The sequence below is a fragment of the Canis aureus genome, chromosome 19 (genome assembly GCF_053574225.1).
Source record: "Canis aureus isolate CA01 chromosome 19, VMU_Caureus_v.1.0, whole genome shotgun sequence".
Taxonomy (NCBI): Eukaryota; Metazoa; Chordata; class Mammalia; order Carnivora; family Canidae; genus Canis; species Canis aureus.
Genome location: NC_135629.1, coordinates 39,263,394 through 39,281,432, shown reverse-complemented (window position 1 = coordinate 39,281,432; position 18,039 = coordinate 39,263,394). Strand labels below are relative to the sequence as shown.

The following is an 18,039-nucleotide window of genomic DNA, read 5'->3' as shown; positions in this document are numbered from 1 at the left end:
CCATTAAGTGTCTGACTCTTGATTTCGGCTCAGGTCAACAATCTCAGGGTCATGAGATCAAGCTTCATGTTGGGCTCCATGCTAAGGTGTGGAGCAAGCCTGCTTAAGATTCTCTCTCTTAAAAAAAAAAAAAAAAGATTCTCTCTCTTGCCCTCTGTCCCTCCCCCTACTCGACCCTCACATGCTCTCTCTTAAAGAAAAAAAAAGGCGGACACCCCAGGTGGCTCAGCGGTTTAATGCCACCCTCAACCCAGGGCATGATCCTGGAGACCCAGGATCGAGTCCCGCAACAAGGTCCCTGCTTGGAGCCTGCTTCTCCCTCTGCCTGTGTCTCTGCCTGTCTCTCTCATGAGTGAATAAATAAAATCTTTAAAAAAAAAAAAGAAAAAGAAAAAAAGGCATTGCATTTAATTTTAATTTCCTCATTTATTAATAAGGTTAGGCACAGTTCATGCCTACTGACCATTCAGGCTTCTACTTCTATGAAATACACATCTTTTAAAGGTGTTTTATGATAAACACAAGTTCTTAATTTTTATGTAATCAGACTTAATATTTTCTTTTAAATTTTGTACATTTTGTGTATCTTAAACCTTTCCTTAGAGTCATGGAGTCATTATCCCACATATTTCTATATACTTTAACCTCTTTTCAAAAAATTAACACTCTGAAAAATACATTTTGAAAATTTTTGTTTTAAAACATTTGACATGAGGTGAGCCTAGGTGGCTCAGTGGTTGAGCATCTGCCTTAAGCTCAGGGCATGATCCCAGGTCTGGGATCAAGTCCCATATCAGGCTCCCTGTGAGAAGCCTGCTTCTTCTTCTGCCTATGTCTCTTTCTCTATCTCTTATGAATAAACTAAATCTTGAAAAAGAAAAAACATTTGACATGAAAACATATTTAGTATTTTAAGTGCCTTTTATTTCCCCTCTTTCCAAACAGTGTAAGAACTTTAAAATACTAACTCGAATGAGCTCCTTCTATCTACATTTTACTCAGAATTTTTGTTCCCTCTTTTGTTTATTTGGTCAATACTTCTAAGGTTTACAAAGGTACTCTGAAGACATTTTCTACTAGTACCTGGCCTCTACTATTACCTTTGCTGCTGTGGCAAAGTTCATTCTGTTTGATTATTTGCAGGAATCTTTTTTACTCTGGTTGCTTTTAAGATCGCATCTGTCTTTGGTATTTCTTTATTGGGCTTCCTGAATCTTGAGTGGTCACGTCTTCAATTAATTTGTAAAATCCTAGCCTCATCTCCCTGAATATTACCTTTCCCTTTTCTTTCTATTCTCTCCTCCTAAAAATTCCTTTTAGATACACTTGGAACTTTCTAATTCTAGTCTCTATATATCAACTTCTTGCCTATTTTTCAGCTCTCATTTCTAGGGGCTTTATTATTGGTTATCCTATCAGATCTTCCAGTTTATTAATTCTATCTTTAGCTGAGTCTAAACTTAACTCTAATTCATCTACTAAGTTCTTAAATTCAGTAACTGTTACTTTTTATATCCAGTAGTTCTCTGGTTCCTTTCCCAAATGGCCATTTGTCTCCCACAGTCTTGGACTTTTCTTGAGAGTTGTAATTCTTTTACATTCAATAATTTTGAACCATTCAAACCATTCTTAAGGGTACAATTCAGTGGGATTAAGTACATTCACCATGTTGCATAACCATCACCACTATATTTCCAGAACTTATTATCCCAACAAAAAACTCTATGCCCCACTTTCAATAATGGATAGAACAACCAAACAGAAGATCAGTAAGGAAACAGAGTTGAACACTATAAATCAATTAGACCTAATAGACATATTGAGAATACCCCCACGCAACAAGATCAGAATATACATTCTTCCTAAGTACACATGGAACAGTTTCCAGGATAGATCATGTTAGGCAACACCATTGGTAATAAATTTTAAAAGTTCTTCTTTTTTTTTTTTAAGATTTTATTTATTTATTCATGAGAGACACAGAGAGAGAGGCAGAGACATAGGCAGAGGGAGAAGCAGGCTCCATGCAGGGAGGCTGATGTGGGACTCAATTCCAGGACTCTAACATCATGACCTGGGCCAAAGGGAGGCGCTAAACCCTGAGCCATCCAGGTGTCCCAAGAATAAATGCTTATAAAGAATTTTCTCCAAGGATGCCTGGGTAGCTCAGCGGTGGAGTGTCTGCCTTTGGCTTAGGGCGTGATCCCAGAATCCAGATTGAGTCCCACGTTGGGCTTCCCACAGAGAGCCTGCTTCTTCCTCTGCCTGTGTCTCTGCCTCTCTCTATGTCTCTCATGAATAAATAAATCTTAAAAAAAAATTTTCTCCAATCACAATGGAATGAAGTGAAAAATCAATAACTGGGATGCCTGGTTGGTTCAGAGGTTGAGCGTCTGCCTTTGGCTTAGGGCGTGATCCCAGAGTCCCAGGATTGAGTCCCACATTGGGCTCCCTTCAGGAAGCCTGCTTCTCCCTCTGCCTATGTCTCTGCCTCTCTCTGTATGTCTCTCATGAATAAATTAAAAAAAAAAAAAAAGATAAAATTTAAAGATATTTTCAGTATCTCAAAGTACAAATTATCAACTTTATAAAATGGTGGCTAAAAGTAGTAGAATCAATTTAGTGACTTGCAACCACCTCTAAAAAGGAAACAAAATATGAATGCACTAAACAAAGAGTAAACAATGTTCAAAAAACTTTTCATACATACAATGTATGTAATGGATTGCATGTAAAAACATTATTATGTTTCACAAAGTTTGAGAAACACTGCCCTAAGCAATGCATCTTAACCACGGCTCTGTGAAACACCAGTAGCCAATCTGTCCAAAAATAATGATTTCCAACTCATTAACAAACTATAATTAAATGTTTTTTTAAAGAAATAAGATATTGATTCATATCAAAAAATATGCATAGGATACTCTGAAAGATAAAGATCATGTAATCCAACAGTAAGGTCTCATAATATCCAAGAAGTTTGTAATCTGTGGGACACCTGGGTGGCTCAGCGGTTGAGCATCTGCTTCCAGCTCAGGGCATGATCCCACGATCCCAGGATCAAGTCCCACATCAGGCTCCTTGCAGGGAGCCTGCTTCTCCCTCTGCTGTACCTCTACCTCTCTCTCTCTCATGAATAAATAAATAAAATCTTAAAAAAAAAAAAAAAAAAAGTCGGGATCCCTGGGTGGCGCAGTGGTTTGGCACCTGCCTTTGGCCCAGGGCGCGATCCTGGAGCCCCGGAATCGAATCCCATGTCGGGCTCCCGGTGCATAGAGCCTGCTTCTCCCTCTGCCTGTGTCTCTGCCTCTCTCTCTCTCTCTCTGTGTGACTATCATAAATAAATAAAGAAAAAAAAAAGTCTTTAATCTGCGTTTCTAGGACACTGGATTCAAGGTTATGTTATTTCTTACGATTTTCCTTAATAATTCACTTCTCCCAAAAGAAATTATTCATAAACAAAACTGTTGGGGGTACCTGGGTGGCTCATTCATTTGGGCAGCTAACTCTTGATTTCAGCACAGGTCACGATCTCAGGGTAGTGAGATCAGGCCCTACATCAGGCTCCACACACTGGGCATGGAGCCTGCTTGGGTTTCTCTCTCTCCCTCCTCTCCCCACTTCCCCTCTAAAAAAAAAAAAAGAAAAGAAAAGAAAAAGAAACAAAAGCGTTCTCCAACTGCAGAAAGCTTTATTATTCAAAATATCCCTTAGTGTTTCTGACATCCAAAGGGTATGTACTTCATTCTAAATATACAATGATGAAACTATAAAGGAACCAGAGATGGTTTTCCTACAATGACAACCAGGAAACTTTCACAAAGCACAGTAAAATCATCTGTAATCTACAAATCTTGCATATATAAACACATTGCTATAAATGCTTCACTTGTCATTCTGTTTTCAAAAGAATTCATATTAAAATATTTCTGACAAGCATATAGATATTTTTTAGCCTTCCACAATAGTAAACTAATTGGGATTTTTAAATCTAGTCTGTATACAATTGTAGCATTAATTGCAACATTATTCTTGAAAAGCCTTTATGTTACACAATTCTATAATAAAATTTTCTTAAAAGTTAAGTGAAAATCTATTTCCATTTGGTTTATACATTTAGGGCAGCCCAAGTGGCTCAGCGGTTTAGTGCCGCCTTCAGCCCCAGGGCCTGATCCTGGAGACCTGGGATCAAGTCCCACATTAAGCTACCTGCATGGAGCCTGCTTCTCCCTCTGCCTGTGTCTCTGCCACGCTCTCTCTCTCTCATTAATAAATAATTAAAATCTTAAAAAAAGAATGGTTTATACATTTAACTACACTAAGGCTTACAGACTGTTTCAGAAGATTAAATTTTAATGCCTTTGAAAAAGAAAGCAAGCCATGTGCAAATTCTTAACGCGGAGAACAAAAATATCTACATTACTTATAAAAACAGAGTAATTTTTTACGTTTAAAGTATACACACACAGTCATTATCAAATTATCATTTTCTGGTCTTCCTAGTACTTATCCTTATTTGAAATTATCAGTTTATCTGTGTCTGCCTTCCCAGACACATTATGTGAATGTAAGCTCCCATCTTGCTGACAAAATATTACCAACCCCTAGGATAAAACACAGCACAAAATATGCCTTCAAATATTAAGAAATTTTAAATACCACCCAAAAGAAAAAAAATAAAAATTAAAAAATAAATACCAAGAAGAAGACAATGAGCCTCCTCAAAGTAGAAAGTCCTTCCTCACTAAGACAACTCATTAAGAATAAGAGTTTGAATGAGATCATAAAAACATATGACCTTAAGATTTTAAGAAATACTATAGCACCTAAGCAGCATGAAAACAGTTATTCTTAGATTTTTTCTTATTGCTTGATTTCTTACATTTCTACATTATTGTTATAAGAATCTATAATATTTTAACAAAGACAAATCAAACAGATCAACATTCAACTTAAAAATAAAATGATGACTTTTCTTTTTAGTAAATACCTTTTCTTGAAAGACAACAGCAGTTTCCAGCCCTGGCATGATGTCCAGAAGGAGTCTGCAAGCTGCAGTGTTTAAAGGGGGCTCTCGGCTTGTCATCACATAAGCATTCACCAGCTATAAAAAAAGGAGGAATAATTTTCATCTGAAATTCAACCCAATCATATTAATAAATTCTAATAAAGGGCAGCCCTGGTGGCCCAGCGGTTTAGCGCCGCCTTCAGCCCAGGGTGTGATCCTGGAGACCCGGGATCGAGTCCCGCGTCGGGCTCCCTGCATGGAGCCTGCTTCTCCCTCTGCCTGTGTCTCTGCCTCTCTCTCTCTCTGTGTCTGTCATGAATAAATAAATAAAATATTTAAAAATAAACAAATAAATAAAATAAGTAAATGAATAAATTCTAATAAATCCTTAATATATTCCCATCACTTGCCTCAGGGATATTAAGAACTAACGATTTCTCATTACACCTTTATTTATTATAAACAGTTACAATCCTGCTGAGCCATGATGGAGTCATATATTATTTCTTCTGCAGCTTTAAAATCAAATCCCCCTACAAAACAACCTATCAACAACCACAGAATTAAAGCTCAAAGAGTATCATTTTTTTACCCCCTACTCCTTTTCAGAAGGATAAAGTAGGGCAAGATAACCCCCTGCCCATTCCTGACAATGGTGAATAAAAAACTTGAACTTTGTACTTACACCATAAATACATTTAATATTACACATAAATTCTAATTATATATATAAATGTATTAACGAAACTTTCCTCTTGGCACTCAAATATTACTCAATCTCTACTACTAAGAGGCACTGTGTTCTGTGCTGGGTATACAACAGTGAATAAGATGCAGTCCCACCATCAAAGGGCTCATAATCCAAAAGAGGTGACAGAAAAACAAGTATCATTGAATACAGAATGCTACAGAAGCCTGTAGGAGGCCACCCAACCCCTGCAGAGGAATCAAAGAAGACTTTAAAGGAGAAGGGATTCTAAGGCAGACTGTAAAGAAAAAGTAGGAATAGCTAAGGAGTAGGGAGGGGAGGAGAGCCAAAGGGTGACAATTTAAAATTAAGAGAACAAAAAGGCCAAAGAGAAACTGGGTTTGTATTTCAAACTAAGGAACTTAAAATTTATTTTTAGGGCAATGGGAAACCACTAATGGATTGTAAGCAAAAGGGTGGCATCACTTTTTGCATTTTAGAAAAATTTCTGCGCTATAAAGTGAATAGGTTGAAGAACAGACAAGATGATAATCAGTTAAGAGGCTATTGTAATAGCCAGGAAATGGTAGTGGTTAAACTAAAGTCTGGCAACAAGGGCAGAAAGAAGTGGAAGAATTTGTGAAGGTTAATAGAATGGGAATGGTAAGACCTGTAAGTTCACTGAATAAGAGAGCTTGGAAAAATAAAGGATAGCTTCTAGCTAGCTACACAGGGACACCATCACTGAGCTAGAAAACAAGAGAAAAAGACTGTAGAGCAACAATTAGACATGTGGAATTCAAGGTGCCTGTGGAGAATATCCAGGTGGGAATATTTAGAAGGCTGCTGGAAATAACCTGAGGTACAGAAGAGACGCTGATAACTGAGAAATAAATTTAGGAGCTAATACAATACAGACAATAATAATAGCTAATCTTACTGAGCCCTCATGTACCTCATGTACCAGGTTCTGCGTTAAGAACTTTTATGGGGGATCCCTGGGTGGCGCAGCGGTTTGGCGCCTGCCTTTGGCCCAGGGCGCAATCCCGGAGACCCGGGATCGAATCCCACATCAGGCTCCCGGTGCATGGAGCCTGCTTCTCCCTCTGCCTGTGTCTCTGCCTCTCTCTCTCTCTCTGTGACTATCATAAATAAATAAAAAAAAAAAATTAAAAAAAAAAAAAAAAAAGAACTTTTATGGGACACCTGGGTGGCTCAGCGGTTGAGCATCTGCCTTCGGCTCAGGGCGTGATCTTGGAGTCCCTGGATCGAGTCCCCACATCGGACTTCCTGCATGGAGCCTGCTTCTCCCTCTGCCTATGTCTCTGCCTCTCTCTCTGTGTCTCTCATGAATAAATTAATTAAATCTTTAAAAAAAAAAAAAAAAGAACTTTTCATGATTAATTTCATTAAAGACTACAAAAACATCTTTAAGGTAAGATCATCCCTATTTTATAGATTAGGAAAATAAAGCTTGGGACGCCCGGGTGGCTCAGTGGTTGAACATCTTTCTTTGGCTCAGTGCGTGACCCTGGAGTCTCGGGATCAAGTCCCACATCAGGCTTCCTGCACGGAGCCTGCTTCTCCCTCTGCCTGTGTCTCTGCCTCTCTCTCTGTCTCGAATAAATAAATATATCTTTTTTTAAAAAAGGAAAATAAAGCTTGGAGAAAATGAAGGTTGTTAGAAGCTTAAGTTGCCCCAAGATCAAACTGTCAGTGAACAATAGAACTGCATTTAAATCCAAAACACGGACCCCAAAACCCATGCTCTCAAACATCATGCAATTCGGCCTCCCAAAACAAACCTAATAGCTACAACTTACTGAACCATTACTATGTCTCAGGAGCTGTGAACACTAGAAATAGATATATTTACTTCTCAAGAGCCGACTTAGTATCTTTCTCTCCCTTCACATGCCCAATGCACACACCACAGTCTCAGTGCAGAATCATGCCTCATATGTTACTTTTACTTTTCTATTCAGAAACCCAAGAAAATGTCTATATTCCCAAACTCAAAATCACCTTGCCCAAGGATGAGCAGATGCCTTGTGAGTCCTTGACGATATTCAACTGAACAAGGTATACACCAAAAGAAAACACCTTGGCCACAACCAAGACTTTGGTAAGAAAGAAATCCATGATGCTTATCTCGAACCAATACCAAACAAACAAAAAAATCTACGCACTCTATTCCCAATTTTGTCAAGACTTTAGGAGAAAGCAAACTATTCACAAATAATAAAGTGTATAGCATCTGCTGATGAAAATCTCTCGAGAAAAGTAAAAAGCAAACCTACTGCATTCATGAAATCATCATTCTTGAAGAGTATTCTCAGCAAGTGGCCCAGCATACACTCTGGATCAGCCCGACCTACCAAAAGAAGAGGGGAGGAACAAACAAAGGAATGAGTAAGTCATCCCAGTCAAGTAAATTAAACCTCTGGAAAGGCACCTAGGTTGTTACAAGTACTATTAAAATGCTGCAAAAATAAATGGAAACAAAGAAAAGATTCTCTTGATGAATTAGATTTCATAAGAAACATACTCTAAAATTAAAAGTGCTAATATAAAAACTCGAAACACTGCTAACTTTCCCATCTCCCAGCATATCTCCCAGCAATGCTAAATTAAATAATTGTGCAATAGACCCAGACCAGCATTACTAAGAGTGTACAAGGTCTAAAAAAGAATCATAAAGGAGATTTAAGAGAAAGAAAAACCCTGATATCCCAGCCAGATTAAGGTAGGAAGCACAACTTATTGTGATGGGTGGCCTGGAGGAGATAAGACTCCCAAGTCCAATCTTTCAACTATAATGCCAACAATAGCAGAGATGCATCTTCAAACCTGTAATGATACCCCAGGTTGTGGGGGCAGGGTACAGGAGGGGAAATCCCACTAAGCAATCACCAACTCTAAAGATATGGTAACTTTGGCCATCTTAACTTTCTGAGTTCCTGGGGAAAGAAAGGCCAGAAACCTAGGATCTACTCAATACACAGCCTAAAGGTAAAAGAATTACTTAATGATTGAGGGAATTATTGGTTTTTAAAACAGATACCATCTATTTTAATTTTCCTTTAAGATCTTTAGAGTGGCAAATTTAGTCAAAGGATACAATTTAGGATGAAGAAAAGACGTGAGCTACTGATTCAAAGTTTCTACCAAGCTATAGTTAGTATTCCAAAGTAAATTACAAAAAGAAAAGTTACAGAATGGTATCATAAAAACTAGAGGAGGACCTCAGATTACCTAACTTTCTGTTTATTTTTTACAAATGATGAAAATGACACCCTCATTTTTATTAATAGAAATTATGCCTAATGACAACTATTGCTTAACGTAAGAGGTAGGGAGGAAAAAAAAACTCTTTAAATTTACTACTAAAAAAAGGGTATAATTCTGTCTCTTCCTTCTTCCTCATTACCATTTCATCCCTTCCAAGGTCACTAAACATGATCATCTCTCTTTTAATTCTTTTCATAACCCCAAATGTTAACTTAATTTCTTATTCACATTCACATTCGTACTTCTTCATGCTTTGATTGCCTTACTGAAGAATTAAATAGGGCAGCCCCGGTGGCGCAGCGGTTTAGCGCCGCCTGCAGCCTGGGGTGTGATCCTGGAGACCCAGGATCGAGTCCCACATCGGGCTTCCTGTGTGGAGCCTGCTTCTCCCTCTGCCTGTGTCTCTGCCTCTCTCTTCGCTCTCTCTGAATGAATAAATAAATAAATCTTTAAAAAAAAAAAAAAGAATTAAATAGGTGAGTAATCCTCTAAAGTCACAAGTGGGGATGCCTAGGACAAGTGCAACAAGTATTACATAAATAACTGGATACTCAATCTGAAATGCCTAACTTACTTATATTTGAGAACAAAAATCTAGGAAATAGAAATTAACCTATACCATTCAGGTAGGCATACAACGCCCTTTTTTTAATTAGTCTCACTCATTCTCATATCTCTCCACATACAATCTCTTTTTCCAACAAAAGACTGCTTCTGACTTTACACAGAGAAAGTTGATATGCAGCATGGGCTCATATGATTTAAGCTTTACCCACTAGTACTCTACCTTAGAGAAAACATAAAATGGTAAAGTCTCCAGTCTCATATAGCTCTATATCATACCTAATTCCATGCCAAAGCAGACTGGATTGTCATGGTTCTAATCAGCCCAAAATAAAACCAAATTAACATGAGATGCCATACTTTAGCTGCTGAGATACTAAAGCAGACATCAAGAAACCTATTTATTATTCAAGGTTCCAAGTATCAATTTTATAACCAAAAACAAGGCACTGAATGTATTTTCAACTACATTTCCTCATTAGTTAAGGCATAATTATCCCTTTTTCTGCTTCAAAGAATCCAAGTACATAACTGTTTCAAACTGTTGTTTGAAAGATGAAGGCACAGAAGATAACCTCTTTGGGGCTAAAAGTCAAGAACAGAGAACATTATTCTCTTTTTAAGTAACATTCCAATGGAGTCAGTAAGCTATAAAACATAATTTAGTTCCCTGAAGTTAGTTATCTTCTATTCAATAAATATTACAAATATTTCAATTTTCCAGGAATTTATTTTTCCTCACTACCTCCACCTTGAGCAATATTTTAACAATTAGATGATCTTACAACTTATCATGAAAGATGCTATTTCAATGTAAATTTTCCTATTAAGCTATTTTCTTTTTTAAGAAAATTAGAGCCAGGCTTAAGAGAACACAGGTCTCACCAGGATGTCGGTCATCAAATGGGTCTGGATCCCCCTTACGATATTCTTCAGTTTCTTTTTCAATCAATTCAGACATCCTAGCACAAAGGGAAGACAGGGTCAACTCTAAACAAGTATACAAAAAAATGTACCACCACCTACAATAGTCAATTCAACAATGAAGGTGTAAAATAAAAGCAAAAAGTTAGCAAAAAGTATTTTCTTGATGAACAGAGATCTAAGCAATCATCTCATAAAACAATTTCCACTCCCAAACTCCTTATCTCCACTTTCCTGTCTCAAAAAATAGCACTACCATCTCCTCAGAAGCCTAAGTCATCATTAAAACCTTCCTTTTCTCCTCATCCCCCACAACAATTCCTGTTAGCCCTACCTACCATCTCCTGATTTCAATCATTTCTTTCAATCTTGACCATTCCTATCCTTGCCCAGAACACCATCAACTGCCTGAACTACTTGCCACAGCCTTTTCCCCAACTTCTTGCTTTAGTGCTTGACACAATTCATTCTCCATCTCCCAACAACTTACCACAATAACTTCAATTATACCCAAGTACTACCATGGCTTATACTAATCTAGCCTCTATTGCATCTCTGACTTCTACTATCCACTCTCCCTTCATAAGCTTTAGTCACATGGCCTTCTTTGCTCTTCAAAGAGTCCAAGTTCATAACTGTTTCATGGCCAAAGTCCTATTACTTCAGTCTGTAACATTCCTCACCCCCCTAAGCTCCCACCCCTATCCCAAGCAACCAATTATCTGCTCACCACAGATTAGTTTTGCCTGTTCTAGAATGTCATACAAATGAAATGACATATACCCTTTTCGTAACTGGTCTCTTGAGTTCAGCATATTTTGAATGATCCATGTTATTTTTTGCATGTATCAATCATCTTTTTTTTTATTCATGCATTCTTTTTTTTTGAAACAAGAAAAATCACATTTTGAATACCCTAAGCAAGAATGACACTTTAACCTATCATGATAGTCAAATACGAGGCAAATACACTCTCCAACATATATTATGCTCTGTCCTAACTCAAACTCTCCTGTATGTATTATGTCCACAAAACCATACTTCCTAGTCTTAAAAGGTTAGCTCCCTGGAAAAACTTGTGCCCACTCTGGCATATTTTTCCCCATTAAGGCTCAAAAATATTTCTACTTTTCTACTCTCCCCTTCAAGCTGTGAAAATTCACTTTGCCACAAAGGGCTACCACACAAAATATGTTTAGAATTACACAATATAAGATCTATCAGTATCTTCCGTTGAAACTAACAATATAGCACAATGGAAGTTAAAAACATGGATTCTGGGGCCAGCTGGCCAGGGTTCAAACCATACCTCTTCCACTGTGTGACTCTGGTCAAGTTATTTAACCTTTCTATGCTTCATCTGTAAAATAAAGGTCCCTATCTTATAGAGGTTCCTTGATGTTTACGGTAACGTATGTTCTCTGCTTAAAACAAAACCTGACATGTGAAAGCTAGTTAAGTGTTATTGTAATGAATACTGAGAATCAAAAACAAACAGAAAAGTAATTTAAGGTAGATTTGACTAGGACAGGGCAGGAAGGAGCCTTGTGGACACAGTACTCAAGTTCTTTAACTTGATATAGGTGATAGTTTTACAAGTAGAGAATCCATCAAGCAGAGTACTATACAGTATATATCTCAGTAATATAAAAAAACAAATCACAGAACTTGGGTAGTACTCACATAGCTTGGTCCAATGCTAGTCCCTTTTCACAGAATCAAGTCAAAGGCTTGATTATAATAAACAAAACAACAATACAAATAATAAATAAAAAGTCAAAGGTAAGGGCAGCCCGGGTGGCTCAGTGGTTTAGCACTGCCTTCGGCCCAAGGTGTGATCCTGGAAACCCGGGATCGGGTCCCACATCAGGCTCCCTGCATGGAGCCTACTTCTGCCTGTGTCTGTGCCTCTCTCTCTCTGTCTCTCTCATGAATAAATAAATAAAATCTTTAAAAAAAAAAAAAAGTCAAAGTTATAAGAAGCCACACATTTTTCTTAGGAAAACTGACCAAAAATCATGAAAGCTGTGGCCAATAAAATAGGCAAGCCTGAAATTCATTGTTTTTCTAATGAAAAACCTACAGCCAGCTAAGCTGGGGGATAAGGGGGAGACCACAGATATGTGAAAGAACTTCAGGAAATATTCAATGAACTAATACACCCACAATTTGGATAATGGGAATTGCCCCTTTCTAAAATAAACTATACTTTTAATTCATCCTACTATCTCTCACACTTGCTGATCCTTTAAAGATCTTGCTCCATGTAACTTTATTTTCCATTTCTACCTTATATTCACCTTCCACTCTGGTGAGGCCCATTTCCTCACTGTCACAAAAACATGTCCCAGTTCCTTCTACTCTCAATTAGGGAGTCACATTTTTCACTTTTCCTAGAAAAGTCTGATTCTCTGCTTTTCATCAAGCTATATTCTACCACCTTTCAAGTCCCTATTCCAAAAAAACTTTACCACATCCTATATTGGAAAGCCCAGTGGAGTTAGGAGTTAAAATCCAAAATTCCAAGCTTAGCTTTCCACTGTCTACCTATGTTGTCTTTTCCAAGCAGCTCCAAGAATGGTTGTAGTTTAACAATGTAGCTCTCAGTGATACTTCTAGTGACAATAGAGGAAATTAGGTTCAGAGAAGTATCTGACAATTCCCACACACAAAAGGTCCTCAAATACTTGTTGAGTGAATAAAAGAAACTGACTCATTCATTCTCATAACCCATGCAATATTCAGGAATCATACTTCCCAAATTTAGCACCTCATTATATACTTATTTGTACTATTCTGCATTGTTTCACATCTGTTAGTTACTTCCCAGATGGTTATTTCCTTGAAGACAGAGTCCCTCTATTTTCGGCTTTGCACTACTGAATATCATAGCACAGTGACAAAGTTGAGGGTCAAATATGATCATGGATATGAAATAATCTTAAAAATAAAACAATGAGTATCTTTACTATATGTTCTCAATAAATATTTTTCCAATTAAGTGACTCTACCATTGACATTATCATCCCCATTTATGTCTTTATCCTCTCACAGTTACATCAATAATCCACGTTTTAACTGCACAATAATCAGATTCTTTAATTCATGTGGCTGCATTTCAAATATCTTGTGATTAGTAGTTCTTAATCTCCAATGCCTCTACAAATTAAAATCCACTTTCCACCAGTCAGCAATAATCCTGTCCCTAAAAAAACTGTACTTTTTACATATTCCCCCATCAAGAGCAACAAAGCATTTAGCCCCTCTTAAACTTTCATAGGACCATAGTTCTCTTTATTTGTATAGAATACATCACTGCACAAACAAAAGGCTTTTTCCTCTGCCATATCAAAGGCTAAATGTTAAAGATCTCCATGTTCCAGGAACCTCCTACTTAGAAAACCTATGGGCATTCCTCTCCAGCCTTTATTTTTCACTCTCCTGTTTCACACAATCATTCAGGAAAATAATGTCCCACACAGTTACTATGTACCAGGCATGCACAAGTCACTGCCTGAGGAGACACCAATAAAAGTGCAGTACCTGTCTATAAAGCATTTATAATTAAAAAAAAAAAAAAAAAAAAACTTACAATTTAGTGAAGTTACACATGCAAAAAAAAAAATTTTAGTACAATGTGGTAAGAGTTAAGAAGGGGAGAATTATAATTATACCACATTTTATATATACATTTGTATATGTATACATACACACACACACACACACACACACACACATAACTGGAGTATTAATAAAGAAAATAAAGGAGTGCCCAAACCCACACCTGTGGATGTCAAAGTCAGAGAAGGTTCTACAAATTCTACATGATTCTCAAATTGCTTTTTGAGTGAGAGTTTGCCAGGCAGATAGATGTACCAAAGAAAGGCATTTCAGGCAAGGAATAGCAAGTGTAAACACACACAGACATTAGAAAATATGGTACTATCCCTTACTGAAGGAAACTAACATTTGGAGGCAGAGAAAGGAGATAGAGGCCAAACCATAAATGGCTTCACTGGCCCCTCTAAAAAGTTTACATTTTATTCTGAAAGAAAAACAGAGCCAGAGAATTATGATCAAAGGTATGACAATTAGATTTGTATATAAGGAAGAAGACTCTTTAGCAAAGAGGAAGATGTATTAGAAGAGGGTAATCTAGAGATGGAGAGAAAATTCACACTGCCTAAGAGGCCAGTCAAAACATAACCAGTATCTAATGAAGGAAGTGGTATGGGGGACTGGGGAAGAAGAGAAAGTAGAAATCCTCACAGGGTGTAGAGACTGAACTGTGCTAGTACAGGAAGACACCGTACACCAAGGTGGGGAGTACAAAAGTACAAACTGTGAAGGAGAAAGGAGGCAGGATGAAGATGATAAGCCCTATTGTAGACATGGTACGTTTCAGGTGTCTGCAAACAGGCAGGTAAAGATGTGTACACCAAGCAGCTGAGAAAAGAGTCTGAAATTTTAAAAAATGTCTAAAGTAGAAATAGCGACTTGAAAGTTAACCTAAGAATAATGTTTTAAATCATGGGCAGGAATGAAACTATCTAGGTAGAATATATAGGGTAAAGAGAAAAAAGAACCACCAACAAAACCCTAAGGTTGAAACACAAGAAAAGAACCTACAAAGGAGAATAAGGACCAACAGCCTGAGAGGAAAAGTAAGATATTTAAAGAGCTTCAAGAAGTACTGAGATAAAGACTAGTTCTGAGAGACAAAACGGTTTTAGAATTCATAGTCAAGATGAAAATGTTCCCATACTATTCTCTAATTTTTCCCTTTTTTAAAATGAATTTCTAAAAAATAATAATAATTGTTCATACCTGGTAAGGATAGGTACCATGTCCTGCCCACTGCCATGTTCCTTTTCCCACTGCTCCAGCAGGGTAGTGAGCTCAGCTTTAGAGTCCACATGCACCGCTACTGTAGTCATGGCTTGGCCTAAGGAATCAAAAACATACATAAGTAACACATGAACACAGGCAAATAAACCTGACATACTTCCTAAAAGTGAGGAGGGGGCAGCCCCGGTGGCGCAGCGGTTTAGCACCGCCTGCAGCCCCAGGCGTGATCCTGGAGACCCTGGATTGAGTCCCACGTCAGGCTCTCTGCATGGAGCCTGCTTCTCTCTCTGCCTGTGTCTCTGCCTCTCTCTTTCTCCGCATCTCTATGAATAAATAAAATCTTTTTTTTTTTAATTTTTATTTATTTATGATAGTTACAGAGAGAGAGAGAGGCAGAGACACAGGCAGAGGGAGAAGCAGGCTCCATGCACCAGGAGCCCGATGTGGGACTCGATCCCGGGTCTCCAGGACCGCGCCCTGGGCCAAAGGCAGGCGCCAAACCGCTGCGCCACCCAGGGATCCCAATAAATAAAATCTTAAAAAAAAAAAAAAAAGTTTAAAAAAAAAGTGAGGACGGAGAAAAGGGGTGAGCAAGCAACAATGCTTAACTTCTAGACTCTTCAGATAATTTTATTTGTGACACAATGGAAAACTCAGCACTGGGAACCAGGATACTCTTCAAGTCCTTTCACCCCCTCCCAACCTCAATTTGCTCAACTGTCAAATGAGACAAGGAACTGAATCAAAATCATGATTCTTACCCTTTTTAGGATTAGAAACCCCTCTAAGAACAGACAGAAAGCTAGGGTCCTCATTTTCTCTCCTCAAAAATGCATACACCTGGGGCACTTCTGTGGCTCAGGTGGTTAAGTGTCTGACTCTTGGTTTTGGCTCAGGTCATAATCTCCCAGTCATGGGAGCAAATCCCAAATAGGGCTCAATGCAGAGTCAGCTTTGAATTCTCTCTCCCTCTCCTTTCCCCTCTGTTCCTCCCCCAACTTCCTCTCTAAAAATAAATAAATATTTTTTTAAAAAATGCATACACCTACATATCAGACACACAAAACTCTAATCTAGACCTCTAAGGTCCAAAACTTTGAAGCTAAGTTTTTTTAATAGAAAATGTAGCAAAAACCACTGCTCCAAAATATTTTGCTCTTCTAAGTCTTCCAGGTGAAGTTTATGAAAGATAAACAACATGTCCCTGTTAATTTTTTTTTTAAGAATTTATTTGAGAGAGAGAGAACATTTACTTGAGAGAGACCACAAGCAGGGGGAGTGGCAGAAGAAGAGGGAAAGGGAGAAGCAGACCCCCCTACCATGCAGGGGCTCAATCTTGACTGAGCCTCTCAGGTACCCCTATCCCTGTCAATACTTTTTTTTTTTTTTTTAAAGATTTTATTTTATTCATAAGAGACATGGAGAGAAGGCAGAGACATTGGCAGAGGGAGAAGCAGGCTCCATGCAGGGAGTCCCAATGTGGGGCTCGATCCCAGAACCCCAGGACCACACCCTGAGCCAAAGGCAGATGATCAACTGCTGAGCCACCCAGGCGTCTCCCCCTGTCCATTCTTAACAGAAGGCCAAAAACTAAAGCGGATATCATTATCAGCATGAAAACTGGGAAGGTGTATAACAATTATAAGCCCATTTGTCCATCAGGCTTCCTAACTTCTCTCACAGCTGATTTCCTGAAAGGAGCATGAGAGGCTAGAGAGAGAGAAGTTGCTGGATTGAGTGGTCAGCCCAGGGATATAGAAGGACAGGGAGCTGAAACAAGCTTTGAAGGAGTTGCATGAGAAATTCACATGAGTAAGAGAGGGTTATTTATAAAGGGCTCCAAAAGGGATAAGACCCAACTGTTTATATGGTTTACAGATCGACTTATTTGCCAAAGTGGCCTTAGGATCAAAATGGCAGACCTTCCATGCAAAATTTGTATTTTCACAGAAAAAGCAACAATTCTACGAAAACAGTCTAATATTAGCACAAGATTACTGGCTGATCTAGGATTATAATGGACTCTTCTAAAGATACCCACCATAAGGCCAAAGGAAATACATGGGAAAGATACCACCAACTCTAAAATGTAAACATCGTGTTTTCATAAAGTAAAGGCAATTCTAATAACGAACAGTGATTCATGTCACCAAAGAAGAATAAATATTTCAAAAAAAATTTTTTAATTTAAAACATTATTTTCTACAGAGAAGAATCCACATTTTCAGTCTTTCTAGCCAGAGTCACAAAAAGGAAATGCTGCAGTGTGACTAATAGGACCTCTGACTTTAATTTGAGAAAACCCAAGCTTTAACTTGAGAAAACCCAAGCCAACCACAATTGACTAACTATGCATTTTTTTAAATAACTTTATTTGGAATAATTTTAGATTTACCAAAAAAGTTGCAAAGGTAGTAGAGAGAATTCACATATATCCCTCACCCAGTTTCTTTTAATGCTGCCATTTCATTTTATAGTTATATAATGTCAAAATTAAGAAACCCAACATTGGTAGATTACTATTACCTAAACTTAACTTGAGGGATGCGTGGGTGCTTCAGCGGTTCAGCGCCTGCCTTCAGCCCAGGGCGTGATCCTGGAGACGGGGGATTGAGTCCCACATCAGGCTCCCTGCATGGAGCCTGCTTTTCTCCCTCTGCCTATGTCTCTGCCCGCCCCCCCCCCCCATGAATAAATAAATTTAAAAATCTTAAAG

The 18,039-nt window shown here is 38.1% G+C and overlaps 1 protein-coding gene across 5 annotated transcripts in view; it reads right to left on the bottom strand.

Moving 5' to 3' along the window:
* DCAF1 (DDB1 and CUL4 associated factor 1) overlaps positions 1-18,039 on the bottom strand; it is an 80,088-nt gene that overhangs the window by 49,777 nt on the left and 12,272 nt on the right. For 3 of the 5 annotated variants that reach the window (XM_077858752.1, XM_077858751.1, XM_077858754.1), the window contains exons 2-5: positions 15,303-15,420; positions 10,437-10,513; positions 7,997-8,070; positions 4,991-5,104 (exon numbers count right to left, since the gene is read on the bottom strand). In XM_077858752.1, the coding sequence (XP_077714878.1) occupies positions 4,991-5,104; positions 7,997-8,070; positions 10,437-10,513; positions 15,303-15,412 (375 nt within the window). In that variant the 5' untranslated portion in view covers positions 15,413-15,420. Of the gene's footprint in view, positions 1-4,990; positions 5,105-7,996; positions 8,071-10,436; positions 10,514-15,302; positions 15,421-18,039 lie in introns of those variants that run through there. The other 2 variants (XM_077858753.1, XM_077858755.1) reach the window with 2 other exon arrangements.